The sequence below is a fragment of the Spermophilus citellus genome (assembly GCF_964194105.1).
Source record: "Spermophilus citellus genome assembly, chromosome: 11".
In the NCBI taxonomy this organism is placed as follows: Eukaryota; Metazoa; Chordata; class Mammalia; order Rodentia; family Sciuridae; genus Spermophilus; species Spermophilus citellus.
In genome coordinates this window covers 38,163,233-38,180,486 of record NC_138192.1, presented here as the reverse complement: position 1 = coordinate 38,180,486, position 17,254 = coordinate 38,163,233, and the positions used below count along the sequence as shown (strand labels likewise).

At 54.7% G+C, this 17,254-nt stretch overlaps 2 protein-coding genes across 6 annotated transcripts in view; one reads left to right on the top strand and one right to left on the bottom strand.

The window, feature by feature from the left end:
- The window catches only part of LIMS2 (LIM zinc finger domain containing 2), a 37,332-nt gene that overhangs the window by 15,874 nt on the left and 4,204 nt on the right, over positions 1 to 17,254 (top strand). For all 5 annotated transcript variants that reach the window (XR_014018081.1, XM_081261835.1, XM_081261833.1 and 2 more), the window contains exons 2-4: positions 4,297 to 4,456; positions 6,637 to 6,703; positions 6,974 to 7,094. Coding sequence is in view for 4 of the 5 variants with exons in the window: in XM_081261833.1 (XP_081117959.1) it covers positions 4,297 to 4,456; positions 6,637 to 6,703; positions 6,974 to 7,094 (348 nt within the window). In the remaining variant the exon portion in view is untranslated. The remainder of the gene's footprint in view (positions 1 to 4,296; positions 4,457 to 6,636; positions 6,704 to 6,973; positions 7,095 to 17,254) is intronic.
- Positions 7,101 to 17,247, bottom strand: GPR17 (G protein-coupled receptor 17). The gene is made up of 2 exons (XM_081261836.1): positions 13,471 to 17,247; positions 7,101 to 10,874 (listed from the first exon to the last, which is right to left on the bottom strand). Exon 2 carries the CDS (start codon positions 10,865 to 10,867, stop codon positions 9,851 to 9,853), a length of 1,017 nt encoding a protein of 338 aa, XP_081117962.1. The 5' UTR covers positions 10,868 to 10,874; positions 13,471 to 17,247; the 3' UTR covers positions 7,101 to 9,850.

Genomic DNA, 17,254 nt, shown 5'->3' with positions numbered 1-17,254 from the left:
GCTCAGTAATTTGCAACAGGTTTCATGTGGATTTGTAATGTTCCTGTGTCACATGTATAGCAAGCACGAACATTTGTAATGTTCCTGTGTCACGTGTAAGGCAAGCATCCCCGTGGAAGAGGGTAAGTGGTGCTGACTTTGTGTAAATTCCTGTTTACTGAGTGCAGCCCGGTGACCCCTGACTTGGCCTCTGACCGGTCCCATGGGGGAAGAGCTGGGAGAAGGGCCAGCAGTGCTGCGGGGTTGGAAGCCGCGGGCTCTAGGACCTGCTGAGGCTATGCTGCAGTGGGATTCCCTTCCCCCAGCACCTGGAATAATTCCTGGGACAGCACAGGTGCTCAGTAAAGACCTAGCTGGAAGAGGGAAGGAGTGCCACTCACTGCTGTGGGCATCACTTCACTGAACCCTCCCAGCAAGACTTGGATAGAACTTTCCATTTCACAGATGAAGAAGTTGGGTTCAGAGAGCACTTTGCCCCTGGGAGCATCTGAGGCAGGTTGCAGCCTGGCTGTAGAGGACAAGCCACAGGGCTGACTGATAACCAGGATGATGTGGCCTCAGTAACCCTGGCTCATTGTGACCAGACCTGTTGTGGCTAGTCCCTTTCTCTCCCCAGGCCTTCTCACTATCTTTTAGGCTCTGATTGATGGGAGGCTGGCAGAGAGGAAGGTTGGGGGTTGAGTAAAAAAACAAGGTCTGGAAAGGGACAGGAGGAGACCTGAGTCCAATTTTGTGTGACCCACAGGTGTGACCCACTCTCTGTTTCAATCTCCTTATTTGGAATTAGCAACCTCTGCTCTCAAGGGCCTGGCCCAGAGAAGGCTCCCGTCACCTCATTCATTGCAGTCTGTCAAACACTGTCAAACTCGGGGACATTTTATGGCAATTTGGCTTGTGTTGGCTGGGGATGATGGTGCATACCTGTAATCCCAGCTACTCAGAAGACTGAGGCAGGAGGATGGCAAGTTCAAGGCCAGCCAAGGCAACTGAGGGAGACTGTCTCCAGATAAAAGTAAAAAGGACTGGGGAGGAGCTCAGTGGTAGAGTGTCTGTAGGCTTAAGCCTCAGTACTGCAAAACAAACAAACAAACAAACAAACACCAAATTTGGCTGTGTCATCTGTCCAGATCAAAAGAGTTGGGGTGTGCAGGGGAGGGTGTTCACTCTCCCATCTCTGGGGTTTGTCCCCTGGCAGTGTGCTGTGTGTTGTGTGGCTGGGGGCGGGGTGGCGGTGTCTCCTTGGAGGACAGCTGGGCAGACTTTGTGCTCCCTGTTCTTGGGTGGAATGTGCAGAAGAGGGCGTGGAATGTCTATGTCTCTGACCTTCTGCCCTCTTGCAGGCAGCCTGCAGGCCTGCCCCCCGGAACTGGCCCCATTGGAGGGACTCTGGAACGCTCCGAGTTGTTGGAAAACAACAGTCCCTTTATCCAGCACTTTGCCTGCCCGGCCCTGGCCTCTGTGCTTGACATACTGGTGCCAGTCTTTCTTTCCTCCAGTGCCACCATGCAGTCACTGTTGTCCTGGTCCCTTCTTTCAGGTGCAGCAATGGATGGCTGGGCCTGTCGGGACTGGAGTTGGGTGGTGAGCCGCGAGCCCCTATCTGTGTTGCTCTCTTCCTCCCCTGTGGGGAAAGCTCACATTTTTTTTTTCCTGGTGGTGCTGAGCGTCAGTGGTCTGGGCTCATTCAGGTGTCTTTTCAGTGGGCTAGAATGTTCTGTGTTCTCAGGGTAGCATGAGGATGTAGCCATGGAAACTCCCAGAGCGCCCTGTGGGGTTTCTAGTGACCAAGACTTGGGCTGGGGCATGAGTGGGTTTAGGAGGAGTGGGTTGTGCAAGGGAAGGGGGCAAATCCTCAAGCGGAGAAACTCAGGGACTCAGCCAGGGAACTAGGCACAGACCAGTGAAGGGCCAGCCCCTCTGGTTAGGGGCTGGCTGCTGGGTGTCAACTTGAAGATGAAGCAAAAGGTAGAAGAACAGGGGCGTGATCAGGCTGCTGTTTAGGGCCCTCGACACATGACAGTCGAGTGGCCTAGTGGAGGAGCTAGCTAGGTAATGAGGGACAACTGCTGCTGCATAGGGGCACAGCCATCCGGCAGCTACTGGACATGGGAGTTAGACCAGCTCAGCCAGAAGCCAGAGAGGGAGGGGCTGTCCCCAAGGCCAGAACCTGCAGCAGAGACCTGGGGTCTGCAAGGGGTCTTGGCGGGCAAGTGGAAGATGAGCTGTGAGCTCTCTTGGTCAGAGTCCAGAAGTCTGGGTTTTAAGGCAGGATACAAAAGACTGGGGCTGGACTTGAATCCTTAATTTGGTTTCATTTCTGGGTCCTGGGAGGGGGGCATTCCAGGCCCACAGTCACAGGATTTCCTGTTGATTTCTGACCTCTTCAAGACCCGTGAGGTCATGTTCATAGTCGGGCATTGGACCGTCTTCTCTGTCACCTTGGGTGTGTTCTTCCAAAGAAAAAGCTCAGAGTGTTCTTTAGGAAGGAAGTCAGGCCTGTCCCAACCGAGTCAGTGTACCCAGGGTGGTCAGTCATCCATCCTGAGGGACTGGCCTGCCTCGTGGAGAGCAGCAGGGAACTGGGAGGATTGGGGAGCTGAGGCTGCTGTGTGCAAAGCCGTCCTTTCATCTTTGCCTGTTCCTGATGTCTGCTACCACGTCCCTGTTTCCTTTCCCTCTGGTCTGAACATGGATACAGCAGGCGTCTCTGATTCCCAAAACTCAGAGGATAGAAGTCTGGCCTGCCTGGCAAGTTGCCGATTGGCCTTGTGGCCCTGTACCTGCCACACAGGTCCCCAAGCAGAGAAGACAGGAGACCCCTTCCCAGTTTCTAGTCTGTCTCCTTGTGCCAGAAACCTGCTGTGACACTCACGGCCCACACTGAAGAAACCCAGTTCTTCTTTGCCCAGCCTTCCAGACAGGCACCAGTAATCCATGGGAGTGGACACTTGAGACAGAATCTGTTTGCTGCCCCTCCAGTCAAAGATGCGGGTGTCAGGAGTTTGGATGGTCATAGGGGGATGGTGGGTGGTGTCAGGGCTCCATGGTGACTGCACTTTTGAATCTGACCAGCCTCCTGGTTATGCCTCAGGGCCTCTGAGAGTGTGGGTCAGTTCAGTGTAGTCCCCTTTATCCACGGGGACACCCTCAAAGATCCCCAGTAGATGCCTGAAACTGTGGATAATACCAAGCCCCCCAAAGGCTATTGGCCTATACTGTACACACACACAGGACAGTATGGTCCACTGGATAGAGGAATGACTCACGTCCAGGGTGAGATGAGGAGCAAGGTTGTATGGACTTGAATCCTTAATTTGGATTCAACACAAAACCTGGAATGGCACACAATTGAAAACTTATGAATTGTTTCTGGAATTTTCTTTCATTCGGTCTTTTTTTTTTTTTTCAGTGCTAGGGTTAGAAATCAGGACCTGGTACATGCTAGGCAAGTGCTCTATCACTGAGCTGCACCTTCAGGCTAGAATTTTCTGTTTCCTACTATTTTCAGACCATGGTTAAAACCACGGATAAAGGAGTCTTCTGTAGTTAGGGTTCCAGTCCTCCCAGAGGGAAGACAACATAGATGAGGGCAATCTCCCCCAACTACACCCCCAGAGATCCACACTCTAGACGACTTCATGATTCAGGTTTCTGTGGGAATAGTTGATTTGAAACTAACTTATGGTGCAGAGGAAGGAACCTCCAACATCTGACAGTTTCTATTCAAATCTGGACTCTTTGTTTTTTATACCTGCTGTGAGCTTGTATGAGTTACGTAACCTCTCTGAGTCTTAGGCCCATCACCTGGAGCAACAGTAGCTATGGAGTTTCCTTGAGGATTAAATTAGAGTGAGAATACAAAGCCTGAGCCTTGGTTATATTCTATACCTGAGACTAATCCCTTGAGGAAGGGGGTTTCTTTTCAGATGGAGGTTCTGCCATGGCCCATGGTGAACCATCGTGAACAGAGCTCACTCTCTCTGTGCTCTGTTCCTTCGTCAGTAATCAGAGACACTACGCTGGCCTCGTGGGGCTGGGGTGGCCTCGTGGGAAATGCACACTGTGGCCCCCGGCCCATGCTGGGGCTTAGCAAGCCTTCACAAGTAGTTGGGGGAATGTACGTGGCCAGCGGAGCTGGGTGGTCTCAGCTGGGCCAGGTGGTCTCAGCCTGGTGGTCCTGGAAGGTGAGCAAGTTTCCAGACCTCAGAGGCCATTTCAACCGTTTAAGAAGCGGGAGGGCTATGGAGGCAGCCTTCCCTCCGGGCCTGACCTCCTCCCACGCCCTCTGCCCTCCAGCAACATGTCTGACGCCTTGGCCAACGCCGTGTGCCAGCGCTGCCAGGCCCGCTTCGCGCCCGCGGAGCGCATCGTCAACAGCAACGGGGAGCTGTACCATGAGCACTGCTTCGTGTGTGCCCAGTGCTTCCGGCCCTTTCCCGAGGGGCTCTTCTATGAGGTGAGGATGCTCGGGGTCAGTAGGACTCTGCCCACCCCCTGGGAACTGACCATTGACAGATCCACATCTTGAGCCGCACCTGTGTGGGCCTGTCACCTGTGACATGTGAGGCCACACAGGTGACTTCACAACCTCCTCTGGGCAGAGACCAGCACGCCCTGGTGGCAGGAAGAGGCTGCCCTCATGGCGCTTGGCCTCTGTTGGGAACAGACGGTAAGTAGTGACTCGATGGTGCATCTATGGTGCCAGTGCCCTGTTCGTCAGGAATCCAGGGCAGGAGGTGGGTGACCAGGGCAGGTCACATCTGAGCAGAGTGGAAGGGCAGGGAGCCACCCGCGCATCTGCAGGTAGAGCACTCATAATAACACAGCATGTGCAAAGGCCCGTGGTGGTGGTGGGTGCGGGGTGTTTGGGGAACAGTAGGAAGGCCATCATGGAAGCAGAGGGAACAGGAGAATGGCAGGAGATGGGGATGACAGGGAGATGGATCTCCTTTGGTCCTGTAGAGCCATATAGAACCTTAGGCTTCCACTCTGCAAGAGATTGGAGTAGGAATGCGGAGTCACACCATATGCCTGATCTTGGAAAATGACCCCTCTGGTTGCTGTGTTAGAGGAAACTGTCAGGGGGCCAGGGACAGAAGCTGGAGGCCAGGTGGGACCCGGAGCTGGGTTATTACAATGATCCAGATAAAAGTGAAGGGACCTCGAGTGGCTGTCACCAGCTCATAGGAGCAGGTTGTTAAATCTTTAGTCTTGCAAAATGATTATTAAATAGTCATCATTAAAAAATTAAGTTGTGGAAATGCACAAATGTGAAGAAACATTTTATTAAAAACAAAGGTGGGGCTGGAGCTGGGGCTCAGCGGCAGAGCACTTGCCTGGCAAGTGTGGGGCACTGGGTTCCATCCTGGCACCACATCAAAACAAATAGAGGCCCTGAGTCCATACACAGCTAAAAAAATACTTTAAAAAACCCCACAAAGGTAACTAATATATAAAACTCCCCACTTCCTAATTATTTTGTTACATTTTACTATCCTCTATGCTTCCGAGGTTATTTCTATCCTTCCTACCTCCAAGGCAGCCAGTGCCCATGTCTTCCCGACTGGGTCAGTGTTGCGTTGGCAGCTGGAAATCACCCTGGGGGGATGTTTTCACCAACACTATGCATCAGCCACTTCCCTCCATGCCACCAAGAGCTGGTTGTTACACACTTACCAGCACACCACTGACGGTGGCAGTGGAGGTGGGGACCAGGGACTGGGGGCAGATGCAGTAGCTTTTGAGGATCCTAAGGGATCGTTGGTGGATGGATGTGGGTGTGTGATCTGCCTTGCACAGTAGCATTCTTGGGGTGCTTCATAGCCTCCTGGGGAGTGCTGGCCAGCCGTAGAGGCAACGGGAAGAGTAGACGGTTCTGAAGGGGCCATGTGCTTAGAACAAAGCCTGGCATACAGTAGGCGCTCAGATATCACTGCAGGATGAACTTAAACCTCCATTGCCTCCCCAGGTCACTGGATAGGGCTGCAGTCGAATAGGCACTTGTTATAGAAAACAGAAAAGCCAGATTTTTAAACAAGAAAAAAATTGTTCAGGGAGAGGGAGACAGGCAGGCTTTGACATCCTTGGGCCAGTGCCTGGTCCTCGCTGCCAAAAAGTGGCTCCACGGGGGTGTCCACTCCCACTGGCTGCAGTACTCAGTTGTGCCTCCATTCCTGCCCTCCTCTCCCTCCCTCAGACCCTCCTGTGTCCCCTTTTTAATTCTCTTCACTCTTTTGTGACCTCTGGATTTCCCATACAGAAAGGACACAGGAAATAGGGCAAAGAGATGCATATGATTTGAACTTGACCTCATCCCGTCCCAGCTTAAGCTCCCTCCTGCAGTCTGGCCTGCTCTCGGGACCCACAGGGACACCATCCTTAACATGCAGCAGGGGCCCTCTGAGAGCTGGCCCTGGGGACTTCTGCAGTGGTTCCTATGGAAGCCCCTTTCTGGGCACCTCTTTGTGTCATGAGGCCCCACCCCCTGCTCTGGTTTCTGGAATGCGCTCCTCTCAGTTCCACACCCATCCGTCCCTGCCATCAGGTCCTGACCCAACAAAGGCAGGGGTACGGGTGTGGAGGAGGCTCGTGGGAATGATGGGTGATTTATTGGTCTTGTCTATGGCCCATTTGCAGTTTGAGGGCCGGAAATACTGCGAACACGACTTCCAAATGCTGTTTGCCCCGTGCTGCGGATCCTGCGGTGAGTCCGCTGCTGCCTGGGAAGTGGGAGGTGGGCGGATGAGGGTCCTGCGGTGGAGTGCCCACGGGCCTGGCCTGCTGGGTGGAGGGGCTCTTCCCTGTCCACCTTGCCCATCTCTGAGCATTTCCCTTCTAGCCCTCCACAGGCACCGCCTTCCTCTGCTGCAGGCAGGGTTCCTTGGACCAGGCTGAGCTTGGAGGAGCGCTGATGTGGACAGGGCCTGGCAGGGGCCAAGTCCTGCCCAGCAAGCAGGGACCTCTCTTCTTCCAGGCGAGTTCATCATTGGACGCGTGATCAAGGCCATGAACAGCAACTGGCACCCGGGGTGCTTCCGCTGTGAGCTGTGTGATGTGGAGCTGGCCGACCTGGGCTTTGTGAAGAACGCGGGCAGGTGAGGAGCCACAGGGGCCACAGGCTGAGCCCCAGGTCCCTCCAGGCTCCCTGGCCTGTACTGATGTGGCTACCGACTCCCTTTTGTACCTCCAAGGTGGTCAGTACACCCCCAGTTTATAATGAGGAGTGAGGCTGCAGAGACAGGGATGCGGGGCAAGAGCAGAGCCCCCCTGGGCTTGGCACTGTTCCTCAAGGACAGCCAGCAGGCAGTGAGGACAATAGCCCTTGAGCAGGAGCCATGAGGTGACGGTGGGTGGATAAGGAGTTTTGAGTTGAGCTGACACCCCTGGGGCCTCCTCAGCATGCGGACCCCAGCTATCTGCACCCCCAACTATATAGACTCACATTACTGAAAGTTGCTGGAGAGAAGTCCCCCAAATCAGGACCATGCATTCACCAGCACACAGGTAGTTCCCACCTTCAAGAAGCCTTATGATTCTCCCCACCCCTGCCTTTCCGAACTGCTGACCTCTACGCCCCTCTGTAGAGTGATGGCCTTACCTCCCTCCTCCCTGGAGACGAATTTTGGGGTGCCCCTACCCACACCTGCATAGCTGCAGCCCTTTCCAGTGCACCTGCCTGCTCCACCCGGGAGCCCCCACTACCCTAGTGTGCTCCCCGTGAACACCGTGGGCACTAACAGGTCTCCCAGTGGCTTTCACGGCAACGCCCCTCCTTCAGGTGGAAATGCCTCTTCTCCCCGTGAGAACCCATATCTCATGGTTTCCCCCTCCCTCATTCTCTTCTCTTCTCCTCTGGGGCTTTGTGCTTGGCCCCTCATGTCTGCCTTTGAAGACAGGCCTGAGACCCTGCATGGCCTGTCTGGATAGTTAAGGGCACCACCCCAGACCTCTTCCTACCAGTACTCAGTGGTCCGCATGGCTGTTCCCTGGGGGGCACACTAGGCATCCCAAATGCAATGGGTCCCACCCCGAGTTTCCAGCTGGACGCAGTGGCTCACGCTTGTAATCCTAGTGGCTTGGGATGCTGAGGCAGGAGGAAAGTGAGTTTGAGGTCAGCCTGCACAACTCAGCAAGACCTTGTCTTAAAATAAAAAAGGGCTGGGAATGTAGCTCAGTGGTGGAGTTCCCCTGGGCTTAATCCCCAGTATGAAACAAAAAGCAAACCACTGAACTCACTGATGACCAAGTCTGCCTCTCCGTGTCCCCACATCAGAAGAGGCAGCACTGCCCCAGAGACCCCCTAGCTGTCCATCTGACTGCCACACCCTCTCCCATGTAGGTACTAAGTTTTCTGCTGCAGCACCTCCCCTGACCCTTCCTGATGTGGCCTGCAGTGATCTTGTCCATTTGCTGCTTCATGAGGAAAAAGATGGCCTCACATCATTCTTGGTGTCTGCAGGGCGGGCACAGTGCTTGGCACTCTGCAGGTTGTCTGGGTGAGGGGCTGTGGGGCACTGACGGCACAGTGCAAGAGCTGAAGGACAGCTGTTGACCACTGGGGTCACCAGCCAGGTGTGAGCTTGGAGGGAGTCCTGTCCCCTCCTGAGCCAAGTCTTGCACAGGGCCACTGCTCCATTCACTGGTTGGGAAAATGAGAAGAGGCCAAAAGTGCTTTGAAAAGTAGCATGTGGTAGAAAAACGGTAATGACAGGGGACAGGGTGGCAGCCAGGATGCTGAGTAATGAAAGTCCTCATTTGGACCCTCCTGGCTCAGGCAGGCATGGGTGGAAGGCGTGGGCCACCAGAACCTTGGCAAGGGAGCCCCCACAGCTGCCCCAGCCTCTGCTTGGCCATTCTTGGGTTGAAAGGGAAGAGAAGTTCTGGGAAGGGCATCACGTTGAGCAGACACAATAGCCTCCGTCAGCTTAAAACTACAATTCAGTTTATGACCAGTACAAACAAGTACAAAAAAGGACATGTTAGGGGGACCCATGCAGGCTACCAAGCGAGACAGCTCAAAACTGGGCAGGCAGAGGCTGGCTGAGTCCCCTCGGGAGGAAATGGGACTCAGGATGCCTCTGCCAGGTCTGGATTAGCAGGATACACACCACGCTCCTTTTGCTGAGAGGCTCTAGGGATTGTCACACCACAGGCAGGTCTCTGTGTAGTTTATAACAGGAGGGATCAGGATGAATGTGTTCTGCAAACCACGTTTGCTGGGTGTCATGTGGCAACCAGTCTGAATATACTTACGGCATTTACTACAATTTATAGTCCATCCCCTGAAAATTCAGAAAGGGCTCGTCTGGCAAAGGCACTGCAAAGGGAACTCCTTGTACGGTAGACACTGTCCCTACTCCTCCACTGAGATTCATGGGTGCCTCTTCTCCTGAGTCCTTTGCAGCCTTCCTTCTGGGCCTTTCTACATGGCCTCCCTGCTGTGCATTTCTGTAAGGAGGGAGGCTGGCAGTCTAGTGGGGGAAAGAAAGACCCTCAGTGTTCTGGAGTTGTTCCTCTGGGTCCCCTCCCCCTTTCCACGGGTGAACTCACTGGGTGTCTGGGAGCGACTAGGAAGCAGAGCCAACAGTCCCTGCAGAGGGACGGCCTCTCAATCCTCACTGATTCTTCTTCTTTTTTAGGGGTTCTGTGTGGTTAAGACCCAGCTCCGGTCTGGGTGACTTGGAAGTTCAGACCTTTGGGAGGGACGAGTAGGGACCTGCTGAAACAGGTGGTTTGCTCAGGGAGATTGGAGAGTGGGCAGCCTTCTCTTTGCTGAGACCAGTGTCACCCACCCCAAGGGGACCCTCCTCCTGCAACAGTCTGTGGCCCACCCAGGGACGGAGCCCCGGGCTCACAGCTCTGACCTGGCACTCAGCGAGCTCTCGTTGGTTTTCCCTTCAAAGCTGGGGGGTGGACCCGTGAGCCTTTTGCCGCAGAGCAAATTGCACAGGGCATGACGGAACTTCTCAGCTACGAAGAAGTACATGACGGGGTCGAGGGCCCCATTGAGGCTGGTGAGACAGGAAGTGATGCGGTTTCCCAGGGCCAGGACCCGCTGGGCCGTGCAGGAGGTCCCGCCGCCCCGGTAATGCAGCACGTAGATGGAGCGGTGGACATGGTAGGGCACGAAGCAGATCAGGAAGATGGCCAGCACCATGGCGATCATGCGGACGGCTTTGTTCTTGAGGCGCTTCTCCACGCGGGGGCCCTTTCTCAGGCTGCGGATGATTAGCAGGTAGCAGGTGACTGTGGTGACAAACGGGAAGGTGAAGGCCACGGCGAGGGACGCCAGGGCATGGTGGGAGGCTTTCTCTCGGTACAGCTGCAGGCAGACGACTGTGTGGTTGGTCTGGACCGTCTGTGGGCTGACCAGCAGTGGAGCCATGGCCACGGCCACCACCACCCACAAGAAGGCACAGGCCAGGTGAGCATAGAGAGGCCTGCGCAGCTTGAGGGACTTGACCGGGTGCACGATGGCCAGGAAGCGGTCAGCGCTGATGCAGGTGAGGAAGTAGATGCTGGCGTACATGTTGAGGTAGAAGAGGAAGCCGGTGAGTCGGCAGGGGATTTCCCCAAATGGCCAGTGGTTCCCAGAGAAGTGATAGACGAGGCGGGTGGGCAGGACCAGCACACAGGACAAGTCGGCCACGGCCAGGTGCATCAGGAACACGTTGGCTGGGGTGCCTGACTTGTGGTCCCGGATGAAAAGCCACAGGGCCAGGGCATTGCCAACAAAAGCCAGGATGAAATCCAGGAGGTAGAAGCAAGCGAACAGCATGTTCTCCAGGGGCGTCTCCTGCCCACATTGCTCAGTGGTCAGAGATGAGTTGTCGGTCAGACTTGGGGAGGCCACCTCGAGGCCATTCATGCTTTGGCTGGAGGCAGAGCAGGGGACAAACATGGAGTGAACAAGCAAACAGGCCAGAGAGAGAACCCAGGCTAGCGAAGCTTTGCCCTCCAGAAGTCACAAGTAGGACCTCTGATGACTTCAGAACTTCCCACCCCTGAGAGGAACATAGCTGCTCTGAGCGGAGCATTACCACCAGGACTGCTGAGAACCCCTGTGCCCATTTGGGGGTGACTAATCATCAAAGGCATTCTGAATTTTAGCAAAAGGTCAAAGCAAAACTGGGGCTTGAAGCTTTCCCCCTGAGTAGCTGTGTCCCTGACGAAATGGCCCAGGGCCAGTTCTGGGTGACCCAGAAATCTGCAGCTCCTCCCCACATTGTACCCCATGTTCTACTCCCTCAGGGCAGGGAGGGTGCAGTCAGCACTGTACTGGGGAGATGTGAGCTCCGACTGCATGAGGCTCTGGAGGGCAGGGAAGGGCCCCGTATTTTCTGTTCTCCCTTCAGGTGTGCCATCTGAAGGGCAGACGGTGGCCCTCATTACCACTGACTGGGTGGGCTGTTTCTGAGAGCTGGGTGCTTGAAGCCTGCCAATTCCTTCAGCCTCAGTCTTTCCAAGTGAACGCCACTCTCCTTGAGTCCCAGAACCCTCCCTGACCTGTCTGCTTGGACCTTCTGGTACCCCTGCAGCCCCTGACCACAGTTCCCCCAGCACCCGACCTTCAGGAGGGCTTCCTCAGGAATGCAGCAAGGGCCATGTCCTGGGAGGAAGCCAGAGGCCTACTCTGTCCACCAGCATCTGCGAGTGGACTCAGCCCACCAGTTCTGTTTTGGACATCCCACTGGGAGGAGGCCTGGATTGAGGAAGACCCTGTGCTTGGACCTCAGGCCAGCAGGATGTGTTTTCCCACCAGGTTGTTCCAACATCAAGAAGTGGGATCTTTTCAGGAGGTCAAGGGCCTAATGGCAGAGAGACTGGCTAGGATTTCCCTGGGAAGATCTGCAGCTCAGAGAGGCCTGGGAGGCTGCCTGAGGACTGTGGTCAGAGCCCTCCCTTGCTAACAAAGTGAAGCCCAGATCCTCATCAGGGCTCCCCGTCCCTCCCCAACAGACAGGGAAATCTGCTTTGCCTTGATTTAGTCCACTTAAAAGATCCAAGAGAGAGAAGAAGAGGAGTCCCAAACACCTTGCTTCTTTTGCCCAGGACTGGGAGCTGGGGATGTGGGCAGGAGAGGGTAGATGATGGGGCCAGAGCAGCCTACAGCCTAGGGTGGGGCAGGAGACTGGACGTGGCTCAGGAGGCCAATGCTGACCCTGACTTCTCATCTCTGGTCTGTCAGAACCCAGAGCTAGGAAGGGGCTGAGCTGGCTGCCCTCTACCCTGGGCGGTCGGTTGGACCTGGACTGTGCTCTACAGTACATTTGTCACCTGGTTCCTCCAGGAGGTCAGCTCACAGGTATGGCCCCCACCCTTACCCATGGTCAGGGCCTGCTTCCTCTTGTGTGTGCTGGTTCTAGGAGGTTGGCATCAGGCGCTCCATTTTACAAAGGGGGAAAACAGGGCTTGGCGTCTGCTTTCTTGCCTGAAGTCACATAGCAGGGGGCAGTGGCGCTGGAGTTGGAAGTTGGATCAGAGAGACCCAAGGCTCCCAGGACACTACCTCTGGAGACCCACGAGGGCTCCGTGGCCAGAGCCAGGAGTGTGGCTTGTCTCAGAGCTCATTCTGGAGTCGTCTCTGGCTCAGTGTCTCCTTCTTGGGACCTGGCTGAAGGACTGGCCACCTAATTTGGGGGACCAATGTGAAGTGACAATGTGTATTCCTTGCTTGAAAAGTAAGAATTTCAAGACACGACAGCAGAGCATTAAACCACTCAGGGCTCCGAGTGTGTGACTACAGGGCTCACACCCCAGAGTGCTGGGTGGGCTGTGGCATCCAGTTCTGCCTTGCCTTCTGCCAGGTGGCCTTGCCTGTTGATGCTGCCCTTGGCCTGCCACCTAGGCTGGAGACTGGGGATACTCACTCTTGGTGACCGAGACTGTCTGGGTTGTTTCTGTTTTGCTGTGATTTCTCCTTCCATTTCTCTCACTCCCTTGTCCCTTAGAAATTTGAGCCTCAGCCTGGATCTATGGGTCCTCTGGGCTCACTCTGCTCAGACAGTCACAGAGCATGAGCTACTAAGAGCAGCGTGGAGTATGGCCTGGACCTGGGGCAGTCTGGGCCCCATGGCTGCAGGTCAGATGGGCCTTGGGCCTCCGTGGAGGGGCCATACGGGCAGATGCGGCTGGAGGAGGAAGCCATGGGTGGCAGTACTGTGGTTGGCAGAGGTAGTTTTCTGTACATTGGTCACCTGTCCCTTCCTGGCCCGAATCTGGCTCTTCCTTGTGCTAAGAAAGCCTTGTGGCCGTGGGTGCTGGCTGACTGTCACTGCGGCATGGGCCTGTGGGAAAGTCCCCTGTCCTTTATAAGCCCCCAATGGAGGGGCAAAAACACTGCATTGCAGGTCGCTGTGAGTTCAACTTTGGCCTAGCCATTATCAAGGAGACAGGGACAAGAGATGCCCCATGTTCACCAGCAGGGTGACTACTGGACGCCCTGCCTGCCCGCCCCGTCCTGCTCCTTACCTCTCACAGCTGGTCCAGGAGGAAGGGACAGGAGCTGGGGTGGCAGGTGAACTGTGGGCGCGGGCGGTGGCGTCGGCGGTGGCCTCTGTGCAGCTGTGGATGGCTGGCTATTTAAGGAGAGGAAGGGAGCCTGCAGCCCCTCCAGCCCTGAAAGGCTACTTCATTCCTGAGGGGTCCCTTGTGGGGTGGGCTGCTCCTCCGGCTGCCTCTGCTGCAACAGGGCCGTGAATATTCCAGTGTCCCCAGCCTGTATACCCCCTCCCAGCTTGGCCACTGAGCGTCACAGAGGCTGAGTGTGTGACTGCTTTGGGAGCCTGGGAGTGGGTGACGGCTGGGGCTGGGTGGGGGGCTCTGATTGAAGCTGACAGACACAAGGGGACATTTCAGAAGGGGATGGTTTCCTACTAATGGGGGGGCAGGGAGGGGCCAGCCACCATGGCAACAGGCCCGCGCTCCCAGGCCTGTGCTGGGTGGGCGGGAGGGGGGTGTCCGTGAATGCAGAGGGCGGGAGGCTGAGGAGTCTTGTTGGGCGGAATGAGAGGGGATTCTTTCAGGACACTTGCTGTACGGTCCTTGTGTCCTGCCCTGTATAATTAGGCTCCGTTTGGGCATGTGGAATAAATCATGGCCTTTATGTAGAATCAGGCACAGCTGCAGGCCGCCTCATAATGGGGCGCTGTCTGTCCCGTGGGGATGCAGCTCAGCCAGGCAGGCCCAGCTCTCGCCGGTGTGGATTCTTCCTCAGCACAGAAGGGCCATCAAGAGAGCCACTGCGGCCCACTGACCGCTGGCTCCTAAGACTCCTCTATGGTTTTGCTCGAGGCTGGGACCCGAGCAATTTGGGTATTGCCAGGATGGCCTCTCCCAAGACTGAACCAAGCTCATTTCTCTCCATCTTTGCAAAAGACCTGGAGAACCAAATCAGCAATCGTGGTTTCAAAAGACTTTTAAGTTTTTATTTAAAACCATATGTGGCTGGCACTTGGGGAGTGCCTACCACGTGCACTATCTGAAATTTACCTTTTTGCATAACCCTGTGCATCTGAATTATTGCCCCATTTTGTAGGCAAGGAATCTGAGGCTCAGAGAGGTGAAGTAACCTACTCAATGGCAAATGCCAGAAATTGACAGAGCCAGGGTTTAAACCCAAGCCTGTGTCACTCCAGAAGCTATGCTTCCTGTGTGGGTTCTGTGTATGTGTGTGTTTTTTTTTTTTTTAGTCCTGGGGAGTGAATCCAGGGGTGCTTAACCACCAAGCTACATCCATATCCCTTTTTTTGTGTTTTATTTAGAGACAGGGTCTCACTGAGTTACTTAGGGCCTTGCTAAGTTGCTGAGGCTGGCTTTGAACTCGTGATCCTCCTGCCTCAACCTCCCAAGCCACTGGGATTACAGGCATTTGTTCACGTGGCTTTGTGGTTCTCTTTTGCTGCTGTATCTTAATGTTAGAATTCTTAGTTTCCATTTGAATTCTACTTGGAAAAAAAATTCCAAAGGTCCTCTTTGGATCTGGTGTTGGGATTGAGTGTATCCTGAACCTGTTTCCCAGCAAGGGTGACTACAAGAGTAGGGGGCTCCTCTGCCCTGCCTGGGAGCCAGTGGGTAAGCAGGTATCTGAGCCAGGGTAGAGGTCCCTTTCCTGTTGTGCCCTGGGTGGGCTTTCTGGAAGAACTGACTCACACTGGATGAAAATGTGGGTGTGTGCTGGTGTGCTGGGTGCAGTGGAACACGCTGTCATCTTGGCAACTCAGGAGGCTGAGGCAGGAGAATTGCAAGTTCAAGACCAGCCTGGGAAACTTATTCAGTCCCTATCCCAAAATAAAAGATTAAAAGGCCTGGGGGATGTAGCACAATGTTAAAGTGCCCCTGGGTTTAATCCCTAGTAACACACACACACACACACACACACACACACACACACACACACACAAAGAAAGAAAAGGAAAAAAGAAATGTGGGCGTTTCTGGGTTCCCCCTGACCTGCCCTTCCATTTCCTTAACGCTAGGGATTGAACCCAGTGCCTTGTACATGCTAGGCAAGTGCTCTTCCACTGAGCCACCCCCCGACACACACCAACAGACTTTTCATTATCGAGGTGACTCCTGATGGAGGCTTGAAGGGCGTTGACCATTGCAGTAGAATTTGGGAAGCTGAGCAAATTTCTATAGCTTTGAAATAGAGTTATTCTATATGGGTTGAATGTTGTCCTCATGCTGAGGAGTAATCTCCAAAATTGGGAGTGGGACTATGGGGAATAGAGACTGACTGTGATAGAGGCCCGGGGTTGGCTGGTCACAGTCGGTGGCTGGGTGGGGCGGATCAGCCCTAGGCCAGATGTGGAGGTGGTGTGGGTGGGGGCTGGGGTGTAGGTGTCTGGGTGAGGGTGGGATCCCTGGATCATGTTGATGAAGGCTGCTGCTACAGGCCACCTCTGCTGCCCACTGTGGGGTGGGGAGAGCCAAGGGCCCAGGCCAGGCTTGGCCAAGTCACAGGGAGATGATGCCCACGGTTCTTCCCTTCTTGTATTGCGCAATCACTTGTTCTCTCACATATTCAATAAGCTGATCCTGAGCCACTGCCCCATGCTGGGCAACCCGCACCTGATAAAGGCACAGCTGGGAGCCCGGCAGATGTTAGCAAGTGGTTCCCAGGACCTCGCTGGGACATGCCCCCTGGTAAAGTCGGACTCTGGGGCAAGTAAAGAGCAGGGAGCTGCTGGATGGAGTCCAGATCCAAACAGACATAGCAGGCTTGGGGGTCCAGGCTGGGGACACTGAGTTGACTGCCCACTCTCACCTGGCAGGGAGGTTTTGAATGAGAATCAATCCCTTATGTAAACTGCCACCCTGTAAAAGGAGCCAACATTGAGGTTGCGGTGTGGAGGTTGGAAGGGTGAAGGGGCATCCCCGTGGATTGGGGGCCTGGGAAGGAGGGTCTGGCTGCATCAGGAGCACATTTAGATTGGGGTGGCAGGTGGGGATCAGAAACAAGGGGCGCTGGATTTCCCTCTTTGTCTATCTTTGCCTGAGGACCCTGAATCTAAATTCTTGCCTCCTTTGAGGGAGGGGAAACAGAAACCATGTTGATTTCTCACTCAGTTGAGACCACAGCTGTGGAGTAGCATCAGAAATGACTCTGAGGTCTTCACAAGAAAGACTCTGTGATGACAGTTCCTGGGTTTGGGGCCTCCGTCTGACACAGCCGCACTTGTCTTTGGAGACAGAAGGTGCCTGTACACGTTAGGACCCCTTTTTATCTGGTGGACCCCAAAGGAAAGGATGAGCCCGTTGTGCGGTCCTGTGCTTCGTGGCCACTCTGCTGGGCATAGTGGGGTTTTGAAACTAACCTTCTCTGTAGCTCCTGTTAGGACATTTGAGACATGAAACTTATTTTCCATCGAATGTCAATTAAATGTCTATTCTGTTCCATATACTATCCTAGGTTCAGGAAAAGTGGAAACATACCACTTTTAAAAGAAGAAACATACTAGCCAAAGATAGAAAAACATGAACATTCTGCTGTATGCCTAGTCTTTTTCCTGAGCACAGGAGGCCACTTCTTTTAAAGGGTGCACCTGTGCCGCCCTGAGCCCTCTTTTTAAAGCGTGCACCTGTGCCCCCCTGGGCAGCTTGCTTTCCTGCTTTCTGGGATGAGCCTCATTGAAGCCCCAAGGCTCTGGCTGAGGCTGCAGGCAGGGTCCTGGGCTCTCTTCTACAGGTGGCCTGGCCATCCTGGGAGCAGGAGGTATTGACCTGCCCCTAACAATACCCTCACCTCCCACAG